This window comes from Saccopteryx leptura, chromosome 5, assembly GCF_036850995.1.
Source record: "Saccopteryx leptura isolate mSacLep1 chromosome 5, mSacLep1_pri_phased_curated, whole genome shotgun sequence".
Lineage (NCBI taxonomy): Eukaryota > Metazoa > Chordata > Mammalia > Chiroptera > Emballonuridae > Saccopteryx > Saccopteryx leptura.
Genome location: NC_089507.1, coordinates 143570454 through 143592133, shown reverse-complemented (window position 1 = coordinate 143592133; position 21680 = coordinate 143570454). Strand labels below are relative to the sequence as shown.

The 21680-nt window shown below is 43.8% G+C and overlaps 1 protein-coding gene across 4 annotated transcripts in view; it reads left to right on the top strand.

Moving 5' to 3' along the window:
* Positions 1–3249: 3249 nt before the first annotated feature.
* NCAPG2 (non-SMC condensin II complex subunit G2) overlaps positions 3250–21680 on the top strand; it is a 60456-nt gene continuing 42025 nt past the window's right edge. For 2 of the 4 annotated variants that reach the window (XM_066385690.1, XM_066385687.1), the window contains exons 1-9: positions 3250–3509; positions 4453–4706; positions 6544–6663; positions 10589–10777; positions 11524–11638; positions 14388–14542; positions 15980–16114; positions 19237–19331; positions 20905–20974. In XM_066385690.1, the coding sequence (XP_066241787.1) occupies positions 6586–6663; positions 10589–10777; positions 11524–11638; positions 14388–14542; positions 15980–16114; positions 19237–19331; positions 20905–20974 (837 nt within the window). In that variant the 5' untranslated portion in view covers positions 3250–3509; positions 4453–4706; positions 6544–6585. The remainder of the gene's footprint in view (positions 3510–4452; positions 4707–6543; positions 6664–10588; positions 10778–11523; positions 11639–14387; positions 14543–15979; positions 16115–19236; positions 19332–20904; positions 20975–21680) is intronic. The other 2 variants (XM_066385688.1, XM_066385689.1) reach the window with 2 other exon arrangements.

Sequence of the window (21680 nt, the reverse complement as noted above, 5' to 3'; positions counted from 1 at the left end):
GTAGAAAACACAGTTCTCACATGTGCTTTGTAACCTGAGCACTGATAAGTAATGAAATGGGGGCTGTTTTGAACAGTGGAGGGGAAACACTGGAGTGTTCAGTGCTGAAGTTGGAGTGACTGACACTTTTGTCCATCCAGCACTTGGCAGAGCTATCACTGAGCATCGAGAACTGCAGTGGAGGAATTCAAGTTGCTTCATTACAGGTGTCACGCAAGGAAAACAGGAGCCATTGCCTAAAAACCCAAACACCTCAGTGGCTTATAATTGGGGGTTTTAAAGGCAAAAAACCACAAATGGTCATGAGTAAGGGGCTTGGAGTTCTGGGCTCTGCTGATAAGTTACTCCTTGTCAAGCTTCAGCAACTCTCTGACTTATTAAGCCAGAGAAGTCTGGGGGTCTCATAACTGGCCATGTGATCTTTCTGCTTACAGAATTTTGCAAGACATTTTGGCATTGTAAGTGCTGTTATCTTAAAGGGATAAAACAGCTATACATCTTATGCTTAACAGCCTACATTCTTTTATTATCTTAAGTAAAGTGTATCTTTACAGACTTCCCTGGAACTTGCTTTATACAGACAGGCGACAGGCTCCAGAACATGACTGCATTCCAATGTAGCAAAGAAGGTCTAATTTAATAATTTTAACTAAAAGCTAAATTCTAGTATACCTAGTCTGTCAGGATTTGCTGTTGGTTTCAGCTGAGTGGGTACTGCAGCCCTGCCCTGGGCCCCCTTCCCCACCATCCATGATAAAATGTGTCAGAGCCTTGTTCCTTTTCATGGCTCAGTAGTACTCCAGGGTATGGATGGACTCCCATCTTGGTTGTCCATCTGTCTATTGGTGGACATTGGGTTATATCCACCTTTGGAAGGACTTTGAGCATGTCCTATGCTGGGCGTCTGGCTCAGAAGCATCCTGACTAGGCAGGCATCTTACCCCACAGTCCAGTGTTCTGTTACTGGGTTCAGCATAACCTTGGACATTAGCATGTTTGACTTCACACTTGTGCCACTAAGTCTTCTCAATCTTTTCTGAGATGGACTTCTAACCTTTACATTAGGACCATGTGGGGGCCCTAATACTAATTTAAAAATACTAATGCCCAGCTATATCCCTCAGTCATCTGACCTAATTGGTCTGGAGAAGGTCTAGGCTTCATACTATTATAAGCTGCTCAAGAAATTATTAATGGACCATGGCTGAGAATGCTTTGCCCCATACCATCTGTCTCCTTGAGTTACCCTGCTTTGTGGTGGTATCCCCAAGAGGTGCTGCTCCTCCCCACCAACCCAGGAGGAAGGCGGATAGCTCACATTTCCCCTTCAACCTTCCCAAGGTCATCATTCCCAGAAGGTACATGCACACAGATTCCTGTAAGGAAAGTCTCCCAATGGTGTTAAGGAATTGCAACCCCGGAGAGAGAAGGATAAACTCCCAAGGGGCTCTGCTCTGTGCACTCAGCTCACCTGTCTCACTTCACCCTCCGTTGTGTCTCCATTCACCTGGGAAGGGGGTGACAAAACAATGTGCATCTACCGTGGATGCCCAGCCTTCATTGTCCCACACTCTTCTCTGGTGTTTCCCTGAAGGGATCACTCATTCGAGGGCACTGCAGGTGTCCCGCAGAGCCTACTGGACCTGTTCCCAGGGAAGGGGACAGGTGTGGGCTTCAAGCTTCTGAGTACTTTTCCTTTAATTGTTGCTCAAATATATGCACATTTCCGAAGTTCAAACTTTTAGAGACAGTACAGTGTAAAACCACAAAAGGAAGGAAATGTCTTTGCAGCTGCCTCCTGATTAGCCAGGAGCCCTCCCCCTTTCTCAGAATCTGTGACTCAAGTTGTGGGTTAGTGTCCTGTTTAGCTCTTGGTGATCAGGACAGCCCATCCCTTCCTTAACTCTGCTCCACCCTGTGGATTTGCCCAGAGTATCTGAGAAATGCTTTTTTATCAGCCCTGTATTAGTTTTTAAGTTCCTAACCAGTAACCATGTATCATAGCTCCTTTTCCCAGTTAAAATCATGACTAGATTACTACACATTATGTATTTTTTTTATGAGGCAGAAAATATTTCTAGATGGATATTCAGGAAACGGTTAACAGTGGTTTCTTTATTTGAGCCATGTGACTTATTTTCCCAATAAAAAGTAAGCTAAGTTTTTAAAAATGAACTTTTTACACTTGGTCCTTATTTTAGCCAAGTATTATTATACCCTTTTGTCTATATGTTGCAGCCTTAGTTTATGTTGCCTTGCCATGGGATCCAATTTTAACTCTATAGACCTTTTCTCATTACTACATTTTAAGGTTTAAGAGATGATCTCATCTCATACTTCGTTCGTTCATTCAGAAAACATTTTCTTCAAGCTGCTGAAATGTGCCAAACTTAGACTGAAGACATGGGACTGACTGAGGCCAAGGGGCTGGAAATGCTCCTGGGAGGGTGGAGTTGAGCAGGGCTTTGGAGGAAGCTGGCATTTGTTCTGTTGGGTCAAGACAGGTGCATTCCGGGACTGGCAAGCATGCCTCCAAGCTTTAAGTTTGAGGAAAATGAAGCTCTGAGTCCTTGAGTGTCCTGTCCAAGGTCACAGGGTAGCTGGATCTCCCAGGCAGTATGGCTTCAGAACTCACCCTGTTTTATCAACTTCTTAATCAGGAGCAGAGACTGCAGGAAGAGATAGCTAAGTAAAGTGGGTTAGAAAGAGTGAAGGGGCGTAATTAAGCAGACGGGAGGGGCAACTGAGGTCCCAATTTTTGCTGCATGTGTCCACAGCCCGTGCAGCGAGCTGTGGGAACGCCTGAGCTCAGAAGTGTGCACGTGGAATCGTTGGTTCAAAGGTGGGAGTGGACACCCCCGATGGGCGACAGCTGTCAAGAAAGTCCAGAGTGAAAAGTGGGCCAGACCTGAGGGCGTCCGTATTCAGGAATGAAAAGGGGGGGGAGGGGTGCTGCGCAGAAAGGGAGTAGGTGGTCCCCGTGTCCACTGGTGAGAGGATTCAGATTTCATTCTTTATAATTATCCGTTTAAGCCAAAGATAAAACTAATTTTGATGTCAGATTAAAATTGCCAGGATACGAGCTCGAGTGGAAAAGGCGGGGCCGCAGGGTGCGGAAGTGACTGGAGCTTGCGGGGCCCTGGAGGTGGGCGGGGCTCTAGCGTAGGTCGCGGAGGGCGTGTGGGCGGGGCCTGAGCGCTCACGGGAGGGTTCTCGCGAGAGCAGCGCGTAGTGACGCGCCGGCAGGCGGAGACCGTGGCGGGCGCGGGCGGGTGGTTTTGAATCTGGTCCGAGCGCGGGAAACGGCGGTCCTGAGGACGAGGTGAGGGCCAGGGTCGCTGGACGGGAGACGTTCTGGAAAAGGGTCCGGAAAACGGCGGGGGTTGAGTGGGTCGTGCCACCCAGGACCGCAGCCTCTGCACGGGCCGCGCCCGAACCCGCGGCCCGGCGTCTGAGGACCGCGTCCCGGCTGTGCGATGCCCGTGCCTTCCCTCCGGGCTGACCCGCGGGTAAGGACTCCCGACCCGGGCCCAGACCCGGGACCGACCCCGCAGGAGCACCCCAGCCTGGGCCGCGCGGCCGGCGCGGGGAGGAGGTGCCTGGGCTTGTGCGCCCCGGGGAACCCGCTGTCGAGCCTCTTTCTCTGTGGGGAGGTGACGGGTCGCGTCCGCGGGAGGGCTGGAGGGTGAGCGTAGGTGAGCGGGTCCCGCACAGCCTCGCTGCGCTGGGCGGTGGGTGAGGGTGCGGCCGGTAGCCGGGAACGGACTGGGAGCCGACGCGCACCTGGACCGGCCTCACCGCGCAGGGTTCCGGCGTCGGGGCGGAGCGCGCGCTTCTCTGCCGGGCCGCGGGCGCTGGACGGAGTCCTGGCTTCGTGAAAGCGGCGAGTCGATGCTGTCCATTCCTAGTCGCCCAGCCGCGGCTCAGCCCCATGTGGGGGAAGAGTGGCCTGACTTCGCCGGGACTGATGTCGGAAGTTCCTTTCCACTTTCGTTTGGTGTAATTCAGATTTGGGGGTTTATGCTGAACGAGGCTCTTGGTCCCCGTGATTATTTTCCGTAGTGCTCGTATAACGGTGCAGATTTTCATTGTTTTTTTTTTTTTTTTGCTTTTGTTTTTTTGTTTTGTTTGTTTGAGGCCTCTATCAGTCTTTTTTTTTTATGATTTTAATTTTAATTATGTTTACATAGATTCAAGTGTCCCACCGAATATATCTCCCCCCACTCCCTTATTCCCCCTCGACTTCCCCTTATGCCCCTCTCCCCAATGCCTTTCCTCCTTCCTTCCAGGATTTGCTGTCCTGTTCTCTATAATACTGTTATGTATAATTTCATTAATCTCTTTCCCTTCCTGATCCCATTTTCTGGTTTCCACCTGCCAGCTTTCCCTCTGGTCCCTTTGATCCCGCCTCTGCGTTTTCATTGTTTAATTTCTTTTTTATTTAAATTTTAGCAAGAGAGAGACAGGAACACTGATCAGCTCCTGTAAGTGCCCAGACTGGGAGTGGAACTGCTGTCCCAGGAGAACCCAAATTCTACGTTGATCAGGTGTCCCTGATTGGACTTCCTGGCATAGTGGGACAACTGCTGCTTATCAGCAGGGCTGGCACCCTCTTCAATACTACTGTTGAGGCGGCTATGAGGATTCTACTCATCAGTGCCAACACCGACTGCCACCGGAGGAAAGACACGACCATACATAAGTGAGTTGCAAGAATCACACAGGCAGTTTATTGCTCACAAATCCTTTTGGCGTGCCTAGGTACAGCTTAAGGGGATCTCGTTGGTGTGTGCTCCTCTCGGCTGTCCTTGGTCAGAGTGGCATGGAAACAGTTCAGGTCAACACTGGAGTCTGGGCCACTACTGCAGCAGGGAGGCCCTTAGCTTTAATACCTTTTCTGACCAGTGCCTTCGAACAGGTGTCAATCTACAGGATTATCACCCACCTTTTTGGGAGTTTCTCATAGGGATCCCTTTTTATCTTCATCTACTGAAATGTCACATCAAGCCACTAAGGTGTTCCTAGGGAAGCTTCTTGTTTATGTTAACTTACAGAGTTATGACATAAAGATATTTCTTATCTATGTATAACTTCACACACACACTAACTGGGCCCTGCTCAAAAGTCAGAGTCTGTTTATCATATTTGTACACACTATATTAATTCCTATCCAGACGGCATAACTTTAGTTTCCTTAGTTGACTTTAATATTATATCTTAATTACTTTTTTATATCTTCCATGTTTTTCTATATTTTTCTTTTTTTTTTTTTTTTCTTTTTCTGAAGCTGGAAACGGGGAGAGACAGTCAGACAGACTCCCACATGCGCCCGACTGGGATCCACCCAGCGGGCGAAGCTCTGCCCACCAGGGGGCGATACTCTGCCCCTCCGGGGCATCGCTCTGCCGCTACCAGAGCCGCTCTAGGGGCAGAGGCCAAGGAGCCATCCCCAATGCGCTGCGGGAGGGGAAGAGAGAGACAGAGAGGAAGGAGGGGGGGGGGGTGGAGAAGCAAATGGGCGCTTCTCCTATGTGCCCTGGCCGGGAATCGAACCCGGGTCCCCCGCACACCAGGCCGACGCTCTACCGCTGAGCCAACTGGCCAGAGCCTATTTTTCTATATTTACTTACTATAACATTATATTACTACAACAATTGGCAACCTCTGAGCTTTGGAAGGAAGGGTGTTCTAACAAACCGAGCTATCTGGCCATGGCTGGTTTTTATTTTTAAAGTGAGGGGTCCTGCTGCATGTACGGGGTGGGCAAAAGTAGGTTTACTGTGCTATTGTGAGGGTTTTTTTTTGTTTTTTAGTAAATAAACCTATTGTAAAATAATTGTAATCTACCTGTCTCTTTCCGTATGAACAACTGTAAACCTACTTTTGCCCACCCCTCTGTATTCCATCATTTGTCTGCCTTCCTCTCTGGGTTGGTGTCTTTCTCATAGGGCATATCTAGTTAAAGTAATGACAGTGGAAAACAGGATTTACTGAGGGACACAGGCTAGGAAGGAGATGGCACAGTTCCAACCCCTGAGCTCTGGTTCCCACATGGGTAGGTGGCAGTGTGCTGGGCTTGGGCACACCTGATGCTCACACTAATGAGCTCCCAGGTGACCCTGTGCCACACTGAAAAACAAGCAGCTGTGACTGGCATTTTCCTGAGGCCCTTTGGAAAGGGAGAGTCTTGACAATTTAGCAGTAAGGATCAGTCTGTTTGCTGAGCTGATGCAGACCTGCCTCAGCACCTTGTAGGGGTACTAAGGTGTGCCTCCTGGGGCCATGTGGGTTTCTCTTTCCTTAGTTGACAATTTCATTAACAACCAATAATAACATAATGTTAATGTTGATACTATCCTTAGTAATGAAAATAGCAAATTATCTTAGATAGAAGTCAATTTGTGTCTGAATATTGTTAGAAACTATCTGCCATATGTGGTACGGGGATTTCCTTGCAGTTTCGGGTTTTAGTACCAAATTACATCTCGTAGAAGAAGATATGTTTGCAATTGCAAATTTTCATGTGCTTGTGTTTTCCACTAGGGTTACAGAGTAAATGCCATATAAGACGCAGCTTCATCTGTCATGGAAAAACGTGAAATATTTGTTCAAGCAGTGTCTAAGGAGCTGATTGGAGAATTTTTACAGTTTATTCAACTTGATGTAAGTTTTATGTTTAGCTTTATTATGGTTTTAACTGTTAATGTAAAACAATTTTCTAAAATTATGTCCATAAATGAAATATAGTCATCTCAGCGAATCCTTAGGGACCAAGTTTTATTTAAAAAATAAGACAGAAACTGTACTAATACAAACCTGCTGGTGGACAGCTACTCACAAATTGTGTTTCCTGCTTTCTTTTAAGAGAGATGCTGTGAGGATGCTAGGCTAGGTGAGATAATGCACAGTGTTTCTCTTAACAAATATTTATTCATTTATTTATTTATTTTGTGAGGGAGGGAGAAGAGACAGGAAGTAAGAGAGATGAGGAGCATCAACTCGTAGTTGCGGTTGCAGAACTTCAGTTGTTCACTGTTTGCTTCTCATATGTGCCTTGACCTGGGGCAGGGCTCTTGCCGAGCCAGTGACCCTTGGCTCAAGCCAGCAACTGTGGGATCCTGTCAATGATTCTATGCTCAAGCTGCCAACTCTGAGCTCAAGCCAGATGAGTCCACGCTCAAACTGGTGACCTCAGGGTTTTGAATCTGGAACCTCAGTGTCCCAGGTTGACACTATCCACTGCTCCACCACCTGTCAGGCTATTGTTTTTTACTACATGAATGGTGGCACTATGAAGAAATAGGAAGACAAGATAGTTCTTTGTCCTCAGGTTATTCACAGTGTTGTGGATCCAGGTGTGTACCCACAACAGAGTAAGGGGCAAGGATAGGGGAGTGTGAGAGATCCAGCCCTGGACTGCTTTTATAGCAGAAAAGCTATGGAAGCTAAGCTCTGGAAAGTACGTTAAAACTTAGCCAGTCTAAAGTACATTGTGTTTGACCTTGAAGGTTCAGTAGGGGTAGTGTATAGAAATGTAGGGTGAGGAGGAGGCAAGAGCTGAGCCCTGGCTTTTTTTACCATGTGATGTAGTTGAGACTATCCTGAAAGGCATGGGGACTTTTAGCTGACAGTGACCTGCGTGTGAGAGAACAAAAGGGAGAGAAAACTAGTGGGGCAGAAGAGATAGACAGAAAAATCGGAGCTACCTTTTGGACATACTCCTTTAGCTGCACGTGGAAAATAGATTGAAGAGAGGTACACAAGAGGCAGGGAGCAGTGAAGAGGCTGTGCCCTTCATAATGGTGGTTGAATTAGGACATGGGTGTTTGGGGTATGTATGTTTTGCATGATTTTATGGCTCTACTCAGCAGGTACAATTTTCTGAATTCACCTGGTGACAAAATCCCACATGAGAAAACCAGAAATACATCTTTTGCTCAAATTGTCTCTTCACAAATCAATTGTGTTGGAATAAATTTACTTTTTAAAATAAGTGCGTTGGAGCAGAACTTATTCAGGGTAGGGAGTAGGAGGACTCAGGAGAGTTTAATATGTCTTGAGAGCCCTCTGTATGACAGGCTGTCCTCTGGAGTCTGGAGTACAGTGCACACAAAGCAAAGTTTCTGTTCAAATGGAGTTTACATTCTAGGTTAGAGGGAGAGAAACAAGACAGGTGTGTACTGTAGTGATGCAAGGTAGAGAGGGTGAGATGACAGGTTTGGCCAGGGATCTGAGAGGGCCCTGAGATTGGGGGGCATGCAAAGACCTGAGGCCAGTGCAGCTGGGCAGGTGAGGTGTGGACTCATTGAGAGGAGGGTATTTGAGTTACGGTGGAGAAGATACTCTGTAGGGCAGGGGTCCCCAAACTTTTTACACAGGGGGCCAGTTCACTGTCCCTCAGACCGTTGGAGGGCCGGACTATTAAAAAAAACTGAACAAATCCCTATGCACACTGCGCATATCTTATTTTAAAGTAAAAAAACAAAACTGGAACAAATACAATATTTAAAATAAAGAACAAGTAAATTTAAAATCAACAAACTGACCAGTATTTCAATGGGAACTATGGGCCTGCTTTTGGCTAATAAGATGGTCAATGTCCGGTTCCATATTTTTCACTGCTAGCCGTAACAAGTGATATGACGCGCTTCCGGAGCCGTGATGTATGCGTCCTGCATCACTGGAAGTAGTACTGTAACTGAGCGATGCCGCCACATACAGGACTCCAGGAGCACAGGATGCAGATGACCACTAATGAAAGAGGTGCCCCTTCCGGAAGTGCGGCGGGGGCCAGATAAATGGCCTCAGGGGGCCACATGCGGGCCGTAGTTTGGGGACCCCTGCTGTAGGGGTTAAATAATGGCATAGTTAAGGGGAAGCTGAGGACTATGCATAGGATTTCTGCATGCCTGATACTCAGCTTGGTCACATTTTTCTGTCATTCTTTGTATTGACCAGATCCTGAATTATTAAAGCCAGTTGTCAGCACTGTTCCTCATTATCCCTAAATATTTCCATGTGCCTCTTTCTACAGCATAGTTATTCTCATATATAATCACAATGAAACCCTCAAAGTCAGGAAATTGACAGTGGTGCAATGACTATTACCTACAATACATACTCAGTATTGCACATTGCATGCAGTTGTCATCACCTATTGGTATTTTTTAACCCAGAGAGTTTCTCAGCCTTACTTTATTTCTCATAACTTGACAGTTTTGAAGAGTATCCTTCAGTTTGTATTTGTTTGATGATATGATTAAATTCATTGTATGTGTTTTGGCAGGAATATACCATGGAGGAACACGTGGTGTCAGTGCCCCATTGTTGGTGCTGTAATTCTGATTGTTGCTTAGGGTTGGTGTCCACCATATCTCTCTACCGAAGCTTCATAATTAATACATAACCTGTGGGGAAGTAAGTTGAGACTAGGTAACCACCCTGTTTCTCCTCATCATACTTGAACACACGGGGTTTAGCATTCACTGATGATTCTTGCATGAATCAGTTATTACCATAATGTCTCTAAAGCTGTGATTTTCTGGTCCTGGCCGGTTGGCTCAGTGTATGGAGCATCGGTCCAGCATGTGGACGTCCCAGGTTTGATCCCTGGTCGGGGCACACACGAGAAGTGATCATCTGCTTCTCTTCCCCCTCTTTGCTCCTTTTCTCTCTCTCTTCCCCTTTCCCAGCTAGTAGCTTGGTTGATCTGAGTGTCAGCCATTGAGGATAGCTCAGTTGATTTGAGCACTGGCCTCAGCCAGGTTGCTGGGTGGATCCCAGTCGGGATGCATGTGGGAGCCTGTCTGTCTCCCTAATCTCACTTTTAAAAAAACAAAGAAAAAAGTGATTTTTCCAATCCCATATTTCTTGTATTTATCCATTGGCATTCTAGAGTGTGCTGGTGCTACTAGTTATTTGTATGTGTGTATGCATGTGTGTATTATTAGTATGGCCCCATTGATTCTTAGTCTATTCATGGGCTATAACTCACAACCATCACTATTTTGGTACTCAGATTGTCTACTGGGAGTCATTCTAAGCTGGATTCACTGCTCTTTGATAGTGGTTCCTGTTTCCCATGTCAAAGAGTAGATGAGATTATCTGCTCAAAGTAAGAGGAAGTGGTGATGGGCTCAGTGGTTTTAGGGATAGCTGAGGAGTTCTGAAAGTCTCATTGGCTAATGGCAGAGAATGATGTTTACAGATGGCTAGAAGGTAGATGTTGAGCTCAAGCTGGGCTGGAGATGAGAAATTTAAAGTACAATCAGTTGGCCTGGCTGCACTATTATTTTAGCACTAGCACACTCTGTAACCTAATTATAGGCCTAGAAATGGTGAACATTGGTTTTAGGGAGGATTTTGCCAAGTGGGTGAAATTTAAAACTTCAAAGGTTAGGATACTGGAGCTGAGTAGGTGGAGGAGAAATCTGCTGCTTTACCTTGTAGAAATGGATTTTGAAAAGTATAACCAAAGTCTTGAACTTGTAACTAAGTTAGCAGTTAAACTTTTCCTTTGACACCATTGCGAAAAGGATTGAACTAATATTTTGTGTTTGAAATGTAACACTTACTATTTATTTTATAGGAAGATGCCTCTGACCCTTTCAACCTAAATGAATTACTAGATGAACTATCAAGGAAACAGAAGGAAGAGCTATGGCAGAGGCTGAAGAAGTTATTAACAGATGTGTTGTTAGAAAGCCCAGTGGAGGAGTGGCAGACTGGGGAAGCCCAGGGTGAAGACAATATGGAAACAGACCACAGTTCAAAAATGGTAGTATTGGTCTTTCAAAATATTTTCTTTCCTTTGTTAAAAGAGTGTTTTTTATTGTGTATAGTTGAATTTTAAGTTAAGAAAAATTTAAAGTTTGAAGTCAAGAGTAGTAGAAGTTTATTCATTATAGGTTTAAACTTTTATAATTCTACCATTATTTATCCAGTAGTCAATAATGCTGTGCTTCTTGGACAACTGACTTGCTTGTATTCAATTTTAATTCACTTTTTAGAATAAGCTAGAAGTGTGGCCTGATTTTTATAAGTTTAGTAAGTTTTATATTTTAAAATTTGAATTTTTTTTAATTTAATTTTATTTTTTGTATTTTTCTGAAGTTGGAAACGGGGAGGCAGTCAGACAGACTCCCGCATGCGCCTGACCGGGATCCACCCTGCACGCCCACCAGGGGGCGATGTTCCGCCCATCTTGGGGCGTCTCTCTGCCGCAATTAGAGCCATTCTAGCGCCTGAGGCAGAGGCCACAGAGCTATCCCCAGTGCCCAGGCAAACCCTGCTCCATTGGAGCCCTGGCTGCGGGAGGAGAAGAGAGAGACAGAGAGGAAGGAGAGGGGGAGGGGTGGAGAAGCAGATGGGCGCTTCTCCTATGTGCCCTGGCCGGGAATCGAACCCGGGACTCCTGCACGCCAGGCCGACGCTCTACCACTGAGCCAACTGGCCAGGGCCTAAAAGTTGAATTTTACATTGATTTTAATTCACTTGTACTTTGAATTTTTTTGTTTGTTATAGAAAAAAACTCTAGAAATACTGCATGCAATTACATCTGTGATTCTTGCTTCTGTGTCTGTAATAAATGAAAGTGAGAACTATGAGCCCTTACTGGAGTGTGCTGTTATATTAAATGGTAAGTAGACTGTTCAAGTGGGGTGTCTATACCACACTTTGTATAAGAAAGCCAGGGTGATGTTGAAGCCAAGGAATGTTAAGGCACAATGTGCAGTCAAGCTCTTTTACTTCTGAGTGTTCTTTCAAAGGTTGTCCTGAGTAATTGAAGCCACATATAGATGTTTCAGATGTACAGATATGCATTACTGAGCGACTGACTGTTATGTGTGCAGGGTTTTCAGGTATGTCTCACTTGACCTACAGGACCAATGATAAAAGCTTATTATGGGAAAATGGCCTGATTCTAAATTTCTCAGCTGGTGATTACTGCCAGTAGTTTAAATTCAACCAAACATTTAGACATTGAACTTTCTCTTTAAAAATGTTATGACTATGACCTTAGGAGAAATTGTTGACTTAGGGAAGTTTTTATATACTAAAATTTATATCAAGATACTTTTCAAGTTTTAACTTAACTGTAAAACTATAGTTATTAATTTAGGAGGAACAGTAAAATGAACTAAGAGATGTGATTATAAAATGGTATATAAAATTATTTTATAGGTATAAAAGTAATTTTTTTTTTTTTTTGTATTTTTCTGAAGCTGGAAACGGGGAGGCAGTCAGACAGACTCCCGCATGCGCCCGACCGGTATCCACCCGGCACGCCCACCAGAGGGCGATGCTTTGCCCATCCGGGGCGTCGCTCTGTCACGACCAGAGCCACTCTAGCGCCTGGGGCAGAGGCCAAGGAGCCATCCCCAGCACCCGGGCCATCCTTTGCTCCAATGGAGCCTCGGCTGCAGGAGGGGAAGAGAGAGACAGAGAGGAAGGAGAGGGGGAGGGGTGGAGAAGCAGATGGGCGCCTCTCCTAGGTGCCCTGGCCGGGAATCGAACCTGGACTCCTGCACGCCAGGCCGATGCTCTACCACTGAGCCAACCGGCCAGGGCCTAAAAGTAATTTTAAGTAATGATTTTTAAGAGAGCGCTCTCATGTACCCTCACCCCCACTATGTAAACATGAGTAGCTCCATGAATTACATTCTCAGCAAGCTCATCATTCTTTTTTTTTTTATTATTATTCATTTTTAGAGAGGAGAGAGAGAGAGAGGGAGAGAGAGAGACAGAGAGGGAGAGAGAGGAGAGAGAGACAGAGAAAGAAGAGGGGGAGGAGCAGGAAGCATCAACTCCCATATGTGCCTTGACCAGGCAAGCCCAGGGTATTGAACCAGCGACCTCAGCATTTCCAGGTCGACGCTTTATCCACTGCGCCACCACAGGTCAGGCAAGCTCATCATTTTTATTGTCCCTTAGTTCATGTATCTGTAGTACCCTGTTTTATTCTTGCATTAAAATTGTGTCTTATTAAGAAGTCATTCCTAATCAATATAAAATTAACCCCCAGTGAATGTTACCACCAGTTTGCTTATTTGCACCATCTTCAAATAACCATTTCATAAAATAATACTGTTGATATTGTAGTTCCCAACTTTGCATAAATTCAGGAATTTTACATTGATATAATGGCATTCATATATCTATGAATTATAATTATAGGCACATATTATTAGTATTTTAATTCTTGAGCTTTTCTGTTAATAAAAGCACTGTAGTTTTTGTTCTCATTATAATAGTTGCTTTTACTATTTTTCACCAATGAGCCAGAACTTGAGGCCACCTCACTGAGGGATGGTTGTAGTGCATCGTGATCAGCAGACCTGACCTGGCTCTGTTGTTAATTGCTACATGGTGTCATTGCACTTACATTTGGATAGCCTCAATGTCTGCCTCTGAAGTTAGGAGTTTGGGCAACATGCCCTCTTTGAGGCTTTCCATTCTAAAGTTCTCTATTTTACTGGGTCTGCTTTTATAACTAATTAAACAACTTTTTAATTAATATCATTTATATTCTATAAATAATGTATAAAAATCTTTGGGAAGTGAAACATAAGCTAGTTGCTTAGCAAACCTTTATAAGGTATAGTAGAACTCTATACCAGCAGTTTTCAACTGATATGCCATGGCACACTGGTGTCCTGCAAGAATTTTTTTTTTTTCCCCTGTATTTTTCTGAAGCTGGAAACGGGGAGAGACAGTCAGACAGACTCCCACATGTGTCCGACCAGGATCCACTCGGTACGCCCACCAGGGAGCGATGCTCTACCCAGCAGGGGGCGATGCTCTGCCCCTCCGGGGCGTCGCTCTGTTGCGACCAGAGCCACTCTAGCGCCTGGGGCAGAGGCCGAGGAGCCATCCCCAGCGCCCGGGCCATCTTTGCTCCAGTGGAGCCGCGGCTGTGGGAGGGGAAGAGAGAGACAGAGAGGAAGGAGAGGAGGAGGGGTGGAGAAGCAGATGGGCGCCTCTCCTGTGTGCCCTGGCCGGGAATCGAACCCGGGACTTCTGCACGCCAGGCCGACGCTCTACCACTGAGCCAACCGGCCAGGGCCCTGCAAGAATTTTTAAAACATGCAACCTAACTTTTTAGTCAGTGGTACTGACCTCTTTTTCCCTTAGATTTTCAAATAAAAAAATGACAACAGCCAACACAATAATAGCCATTCTGTATGAATGAATCAAAATTATACCTACTTTTTTGGTCAGACTGGCAAAATATATAATACAATATTTTTGGTGTACCACAGAACTTTAGTAATAAGTTTATGTGTGTCATGAGATGAAAAAGGTTCAAAATTGTTACTTTATACTATTGAATCTGAACCAATATTGATTTATTTCACCATTGGGACAGTTACTGGGCTCTCTTTTAGGTATTTTATATGCACTACCCGACTCTGAACGAAAACTGCAGCACTCCATCCAGGGTCTGTGTGTAACATGGTGGGAGAAAGGCCTGCCTGCCAAAGAAGACATGGGGAAGACTGCTTTCATCTTGCTACTCAGGAAGACTCTCCAGAGGAAAGCAGTATGTTTGCTTGTAAAATATGTACTTTACTTAAAAAGTGAGCATGTTTATGCCAGTTAGGAACTGTGTTTGCTTGTGAGTGGGCTGACCACAGTGGCTACTCCATCTGCTTCATATGTGTGCTCCTATCCTCCCTCATGTCGTTTCATGGCTGCAAGGTGACTACTCCACTTCCACCTTCCCATGTGAGCTCAGGCTGAAAAAGAGGCAGGGAGCAGCAGTCCTGAGTCAGGAGTATGGGGTAGCTGCTTGTGTTCATGTGGTCCTAAGGCAGACCCCATGCCAGACTGGAATAGATGAGATGTGCATGAAGGAGGACAGAGTGGGGCAGGAGTAGTCAGCCAGAGCCTTCGGACCCAGTTGCAGTGCCACACTCTGGCGATGGGCAGGAAGGTGGGTGGAGAGGGGTTGTTTCAGACTGTAGCCCAGGCCTGAGGACCAACAGACAGCGTGTTTGAAGGTCGAGTATAACTTGGCTGTTTCTCATCCTTTAATCTTTGGTATACAGTTCAGAAATCCAGAAAAATAACATCTCCCCCACCCCCCATTTAAGACTGCAACAGATACTTATGTTCATCTTTGAAAATTGGGCAAATGAAGAAAAGTAAAAATGAGGAAGATAAAAATCATCCACAATTCCATCACCCAAGGGGATCATTGTTGTTTTAGGGATATTTAGGAATTTCTCTGACATTTCCCACCTCATGTTTCTTTCCTTTTGGCAGATTTTTAGAAATGAAATTTCGTATGTCAGGTGGGTTTGAACTTGGAGCTCTTAATGCACACTGCCAATAGCTCAGGCCCACTCATGTTCCTACGTCAATATGAGTCTCACTGTGACCTCCAAGGAGCCGTCATTTTTATCATAGGACCCTCAGCTAGCTATCTAGCTTTTCCTGCTGGCCCTAGGAGTGATTGAAGAGCCCCTGTACATGTCAGAATTTATCCTTAAGGCATTATTATTTTTTTTAAGTCTGTTTATGGCCATTTTTGTTTAGCTTTTAAATCATATCTTCCTAATATTCGACATCTCTGCTGTTCACTGCAGTAGCCAGTAGCCACATGGGGCTATTTAAATATAAATTTAATTTAAAATGAAGAAGACAAAGTTTGATTCCTCGGTTGCACCAGTCTTGTTTCAGTTGCTTCGTAGCCTGGTGGGCTGACAGTAGTCGCACTGGACAGTGCAGACTTGGTTGCTGAAAACTGCTGGACAGCAGTTTTCCTGGGCATCAGTGTCTCTGCTTTCACCTGTTTTAAAAGTATACTCTAGAGTTGCAAGTGACATTTGCAACTTTTTAAGTCTGTTTTCTCTTGTCATTCTTCTTTTTTGAAAATTATTTAGAATTGTAACCATGATACAGAATATTCATATAGTTAATTGAAATGTGACCTTACTGTTTATTAAAAACTCTGTTTTTCTCTTGTCATTCCTAGGGTGCAGACATAAGTCGGCTTTGGCATATTCATCAAGCTTTATATTGCTTTGATTATGATTTGGAGGAAAGTAGGGAAATTAAAAATATGCTACTTGAGTGCTTCATAAGTGTTAATTTTATTAAGAAAGAAGAGGTAAATAGATTTTTCTTTTTGGGTTATTTGTGAACTGATTTTTAATAGATGTTTTCTCTAAGTTTATGTGGTTGCTGTTAGTACTGTGTTCGTGTTTTAATGAAAGAATCATCTTAGCTATCAAGAGCTATTCTATTTATTGCACTATATTTTTATTAATGGCAGTACTAAGCAAATGTTTTATAAGTCATTGTTTACTTCATCATTAAATCATGGTAACGGGGCTGTGTGAATCCTACAGGAACCATGATTGCATTTTAAATTAAGAATGATTAAAAATAAGGTTGAGAAAGTACTTAACCATGAAGTAGGTCTGACCCTCTGCCCTAATTTCAGGTTAATTGGCTTATACTTAAAACTGTGATCACACAGTATTCTCGTCTTTTTTTTCTACTTATTCAGTAAATCCGAAGAGAGGTTCTGATCCTCTGCTACACTATCCATTCTGGTGTTCATCCCCATGTGTAGCTACTGAGCCCACGAAATGTGGCTAAACTGTGGCTTTAAGTGTAAAATACAGACAGATTCAAACTTAGTGTGAATTATATCTACAGATGGCCAATCTCTGCATTGGCTTACATAAATGTTAATTAACATTAATTTATTCTTTATTATGTTTATTAAAATGGCCATTAGAAAATTAAAAATTGCAGAGTGGTGTGCATAGTTCTGTGGGCAGTGCTGATGTGCGTTTAAGGGTATTTCCGTGGTTGTTTATTGAGCACTAACTGTATTCCCGTGCTAGGGTTGCAAAGAAGACTTGCTTGTACTTAGAATTCAGCCTTTGTGCTTGATTGCTTGTAGCCTGGGAGACACATTTGAAGCAAAGGAGGAAGTTGTCACTCCTACCTGAGTGAGGTGGGGACAGACTTCTCCAGTTTAGAAGCTCCTACATAGAGAATCTGCCAGTCAAGGGTAGAGATAGGGTTTGACCTGGTCTGACCCTCACTGAAGAGCACCCTCCCAGCCAGCCAGTTGTAAGGGTCGTGTGTGATTGCTGACTGTACTGACCAAGACCTTGAGCTTCTGGTGTCAGAGAGTCTGTGCTCAGATCTCTGTTTGTGCACTTCATGGGGGTTGGCCTTGATGACACCACTTTAAGCCTCAGAATTTCTTTCTGTAAAGTAGGAACAGCAGCTAAAAGGAGCACAGGAGGTACTATGTATAGAAACTTGAGCACAGCACCTGGCAGGTACCAAGCTCACAGGAGGTGTTCTGATTATGCTTATTCCTGTTATCACACACTATTGTTGAAAAACGCTAGGCGTTAAAAAATGGTAGGCAGGTGGCCTGTGCCTTAACCTTCAGAATTGTTAGGAAATCTAGGAGAGAGTCAAGATGTTAAGTGAGTTCCAACACAAACTTTGTTTTCATGGGTTCATAAGTAGCAACTGATGAATTGTGTTTGTCTAACAAGGATGTGTGCATAGTATATGGCATAGATGTACAACACACAGCTAAGTGTGTGACATAGACAAGCAAATACCTGTGGGTGTTACCACTTCTGTTTTCTAACTGACGTTTTCTTTTGAATTTTAGATATCTAAACTTAGTGTCCTAATAAGTTGTTAATTTGGTTAGGTCAGTTTTCAGTCATTCTGGATAAACAAAAAATATCTTACACTCTACTGACTAGTAACTTTCAGTAAATACTTTAAAAAAAATAAAAAAGTAGCCTGTTACTTGCATGGTTTCCCTGCCATTTGTGAGGTGTGTTGCGTTTCTGTAGTATTCCATAGACAGTGTGCTGGGGACAGGTGAAGTGGTACTGTTTCTTTTGTTTGTTTGTTTTGTATTTTTCTGAAGTGAGAAGCAGAGAGGCAGACAGACAGACTTCTGCATGTGCCCGACCAGGATCCACCTGGTAAGCCCACCAGGGGGTGATGCTCTGCCCATCTGGGGCGTTGCTTCATTGTAACCAGAGCCATTCTAGCGCCTGAGGTGGAGGCCATAGAGCCATCCTCAGCTCCCGGGCCAGCTTTGCTCCAATGGAGCCATGGCTGCGGGAGGGGAAGAGAGAGATAGAGAGAAAGGAGAGGGGGAAGGGTAGAGAAGCAGGTGGACGCTTCTCCTGTGTGCCCTGGCCGGGAATCGAACCTGGAACTTCCACATGCCGGGCTGATGCTCTACCACTGAGCCAGCTGGCCAGGGCACAGTACTGTTTCTGAGGGAAATTCTTGGTAGGTGTATTCTTTGTACTCCACAGAGAGTAAATAGTCTTACTCTAGGTTCGTATGTGTGGTCTGGTAGCATGGTTTGTGTATGTATGCCAGTTGTAACTTGGGGGACTGTATGTATTTTAAAATTCTGGCTTCACAACTACTTAGCCTCTTAAATTTACAAGTCCTCAGTTTTCTCATTATTAAAGATGAAATGAACTGTTGTTTAATTCCATTCCCACCCCAAAATGTGAGATCCAGCATTCTTTTTTCTTATTTTATTTTTTTAAGCGAGAGACAGAGAGAGAGACAGATAGGGACAGACAGACAGGAAGGGAGAGAGGTAAGAAGCATCGATTCTACATTGTGGCACCTTAGTTGTTCATTAGTTGCTTTCTCAACTGTGCCTTAACGGGGTGGGGGTGGGCTCCAGCAAAGCCAGTGACCCCTTGCTCAAGCCAGTGACCATGTCTATGATTCCATGCTCAAGCCAGCAACCTCATGCTCAAGCTGGTGACCTCGGGATTTTGAACCTGGATCCTCAGGTGTCTCAGGCTGATTCTCTATCCACTGTGGTCAGTCTCAGGCATTTTTTATTTAAGTTCTGTAGTCATCAGTGACAGCCAGGTGAAATGTTTATGGACTCTTCAGCTGATCTGCGGGTCAGTGTGTTTTCTGTCTGTGTAATCCTGTGGATGAGCAAGAAAGGAGCTCAGTGGTGTCTGCTGCCCACCCCTTGAGGGGGGAGCCTTCCTGCCCTTGTCCTGCTGACCCGCTCTGTCATTGAGGGTCCCTCTGTTATCCCCCAACAACAGTACCTGCTTCCCCCAGCACAGCTTCAATCTGTAGAGTCTCAATTATAATTATATGTGTTTTCTGTGTTATTAAACATTCAAATAATTACTTTTTACTTACTGGGATCTTTTGGTTTCAATTTTGTCATTCTATTATTTTAATTTATAGGGAAGAAGATTTCTTAGTTCTCTCTTCAATTGGAATGTAAATTTTATTAAAATGATCCACGGGACTGTTAAAAACCAGTTACAGGGATTACAGAAGTAAGTATTAAAGATAGTATTTTGTGCTGTCTCAATCTGGTTTTGAAAGATTCTATTTAACTCTACTTTTAAAAGTTAAATTTTTGGAAGCTTCAGAAATGATCTCATGTTATTTATTATTGTCTGTTTGGTAAGTGGATATTTTACCCCCTCTATTGGAAATCATTCTTTTTTAGTAATGACATTAAAAAGTAAGATGTTAATTTGTGGTAGTTCTTTATTATTATTTTTTAAAATTTTTAAAAAAAAACTCTTGTCCTGCATTCTGTATTTTTTTAAATATTTTATTTATTGATTTTTAGAGAGAGAGGAGTGAGAGAGAGCGAGAGAGAGAGAAGGGGGAGGAGCAGGAAGCATCAACTCCCATATGTGCCTTGACCAGGCAAGCCAAGGTCTCGAACCGGCAACCTCAGTGTTCCAGGTTGATGCTTTATGCCACTGTGGTAGTTCTTTAAATAGTCAAATTATTCACTAGTTAAATCTCCGCTTCAGTCACAGTAAAGCCTGTCTCTCTAGCACAGGGATCCCCAAACTATGGCCCGCGGGCTGCATGCGGCCCCCTGAGGCCATTTATCCGGCCCCCGCCGCACTTCCACTTCCGGAAGGGGCAGCTCTTTCATTGGTGGTCAGTGAGAGGAGCATAGTTCCCATTGAAATACTGGTCAGTTTGTTGATTTAAATTTACTTGTTCTTTATTTTAAATATTGTATTGGTTTCCATTTTGTTTTTTTACTTTAAAATAAGATATGTGCAGTGTGCATAGGGATTTGTTCATAGTTTTTTTTATAGTCCGGCCCTCCAATGGTCTGAGGGACAGTGAACTGGCCCCCTGTGTAAAAAGTTTGGGGACCCCTGCTCTAGCACATCTACTGTCTTTTGAACATCATGTCTGCTCCCATTTACTGTGCAGGAAGAGCCCTGCAGGGGAGAGTGCAGAGATGCATACCCAACCCCGGGACTGAGCGTTTGCTCTCTGCAGGCTGCTTGGCTAGTGCTACGTCTGCTCTGTGGCTGGGCACTTAGTCTGTGTTTTAAAATCCAATCCTCAGACTCTTGAGGCCCATGGCCTGTTGCTGAATTTCCCTCTGCTGGGCAGTCATGTAAGTGCTGCAATGGGATTTGTCCTGAATCTCTAGTGCAAAGGTCCTACTGTTCACTAGCTTTCTATTTTATCATTTGCAGCATACTTGGGTTGGAACCAGTAGAGTCCCAACTATGATTCTGAAGTCAGCTCTGATATTTTAGAGTTAATAGCCTGCAAAGTTTTGAACATTTTTTATTTAAATGTTTTTTATTTAAAGAGTTTGGTTCTAGGCTTATGCCCTCTTAGTTTCACAAAAAATAGTAAAGTTCTGGGGAAGCCTTGACTGAGAAGAAAGAAAATAATTTGATACTTCAGTTCACCTTCTTAAAACTTCCTCCTTTTGCTGCTTACTGCTGTAGATAGCTAACAAATCTCTGCAGTTACTTTGCAAAGCACTACTCGGGTTCTTCCGTAGGATAGGAGAGTACCTGAAATGCTACATGTTAAAAGTATAGTTCTTTGTATTAAACTTTATTATTTTTTGAATAGATCTTTGATGGTACACATTGCAGAAGTTTATTTCAGAGCTTGGAGAAAGGCTTCTGGAAAAATATTAGAGGTATTTTCATTTTATTAAATGTTAACAGTTTTATTCTCCTTAGTGGTTATGGAAGGGTGATTAAAAACATGGGCTAAGGGTCTCTGTCAGTATTGAAAGTGTTTTGGATATATTGAATTAAAGAAAATGTATTAGTAAAATAATTTTACCTGTGACCACTTGACAACTTAAAATCACATTTGTGGTTCACCTCTTCTCTGTTGGACAATGCTGCTTGGAAATCTCAGACCACTTCTTTTGGTTACATTAATTTCAAGAATTTCAAGACATTTGTTTTGAATATGGCTAATCTTTAATGACTGTGTAATAATCTATATTATAAAGAAATGGCTATATAATTTACAATCATAATGAAATATTCAAAGGCCCTTTTGGAAAAAATCAAATGAATATGTCTTTATCTGATATCCCTCTCATTTTTCTCATACTAGTTTTTCAATTGTGTTTTCCTCTGAGTAAAATTTTTATTTTAGGTCAAAAGGGTCTTTTGGGAAGAGGGTCCCCCTGGATTGGGTGTGGGGTGGTTTGCAGGGAGTGTGGGGGCTGATGTGTAGAGTGGATTTCTGTTCACTTTGTTCTCTTACCTGCTTAAGCTCAGTTTCTGTTACTAGGGTTTATCACTGGCTTCTACTTTTGGAAAACACAAGATTATCAACTTCTAGAATAGAAAGAACAAAGCCAAGGCATTGTTACGCATTTCTTTTGC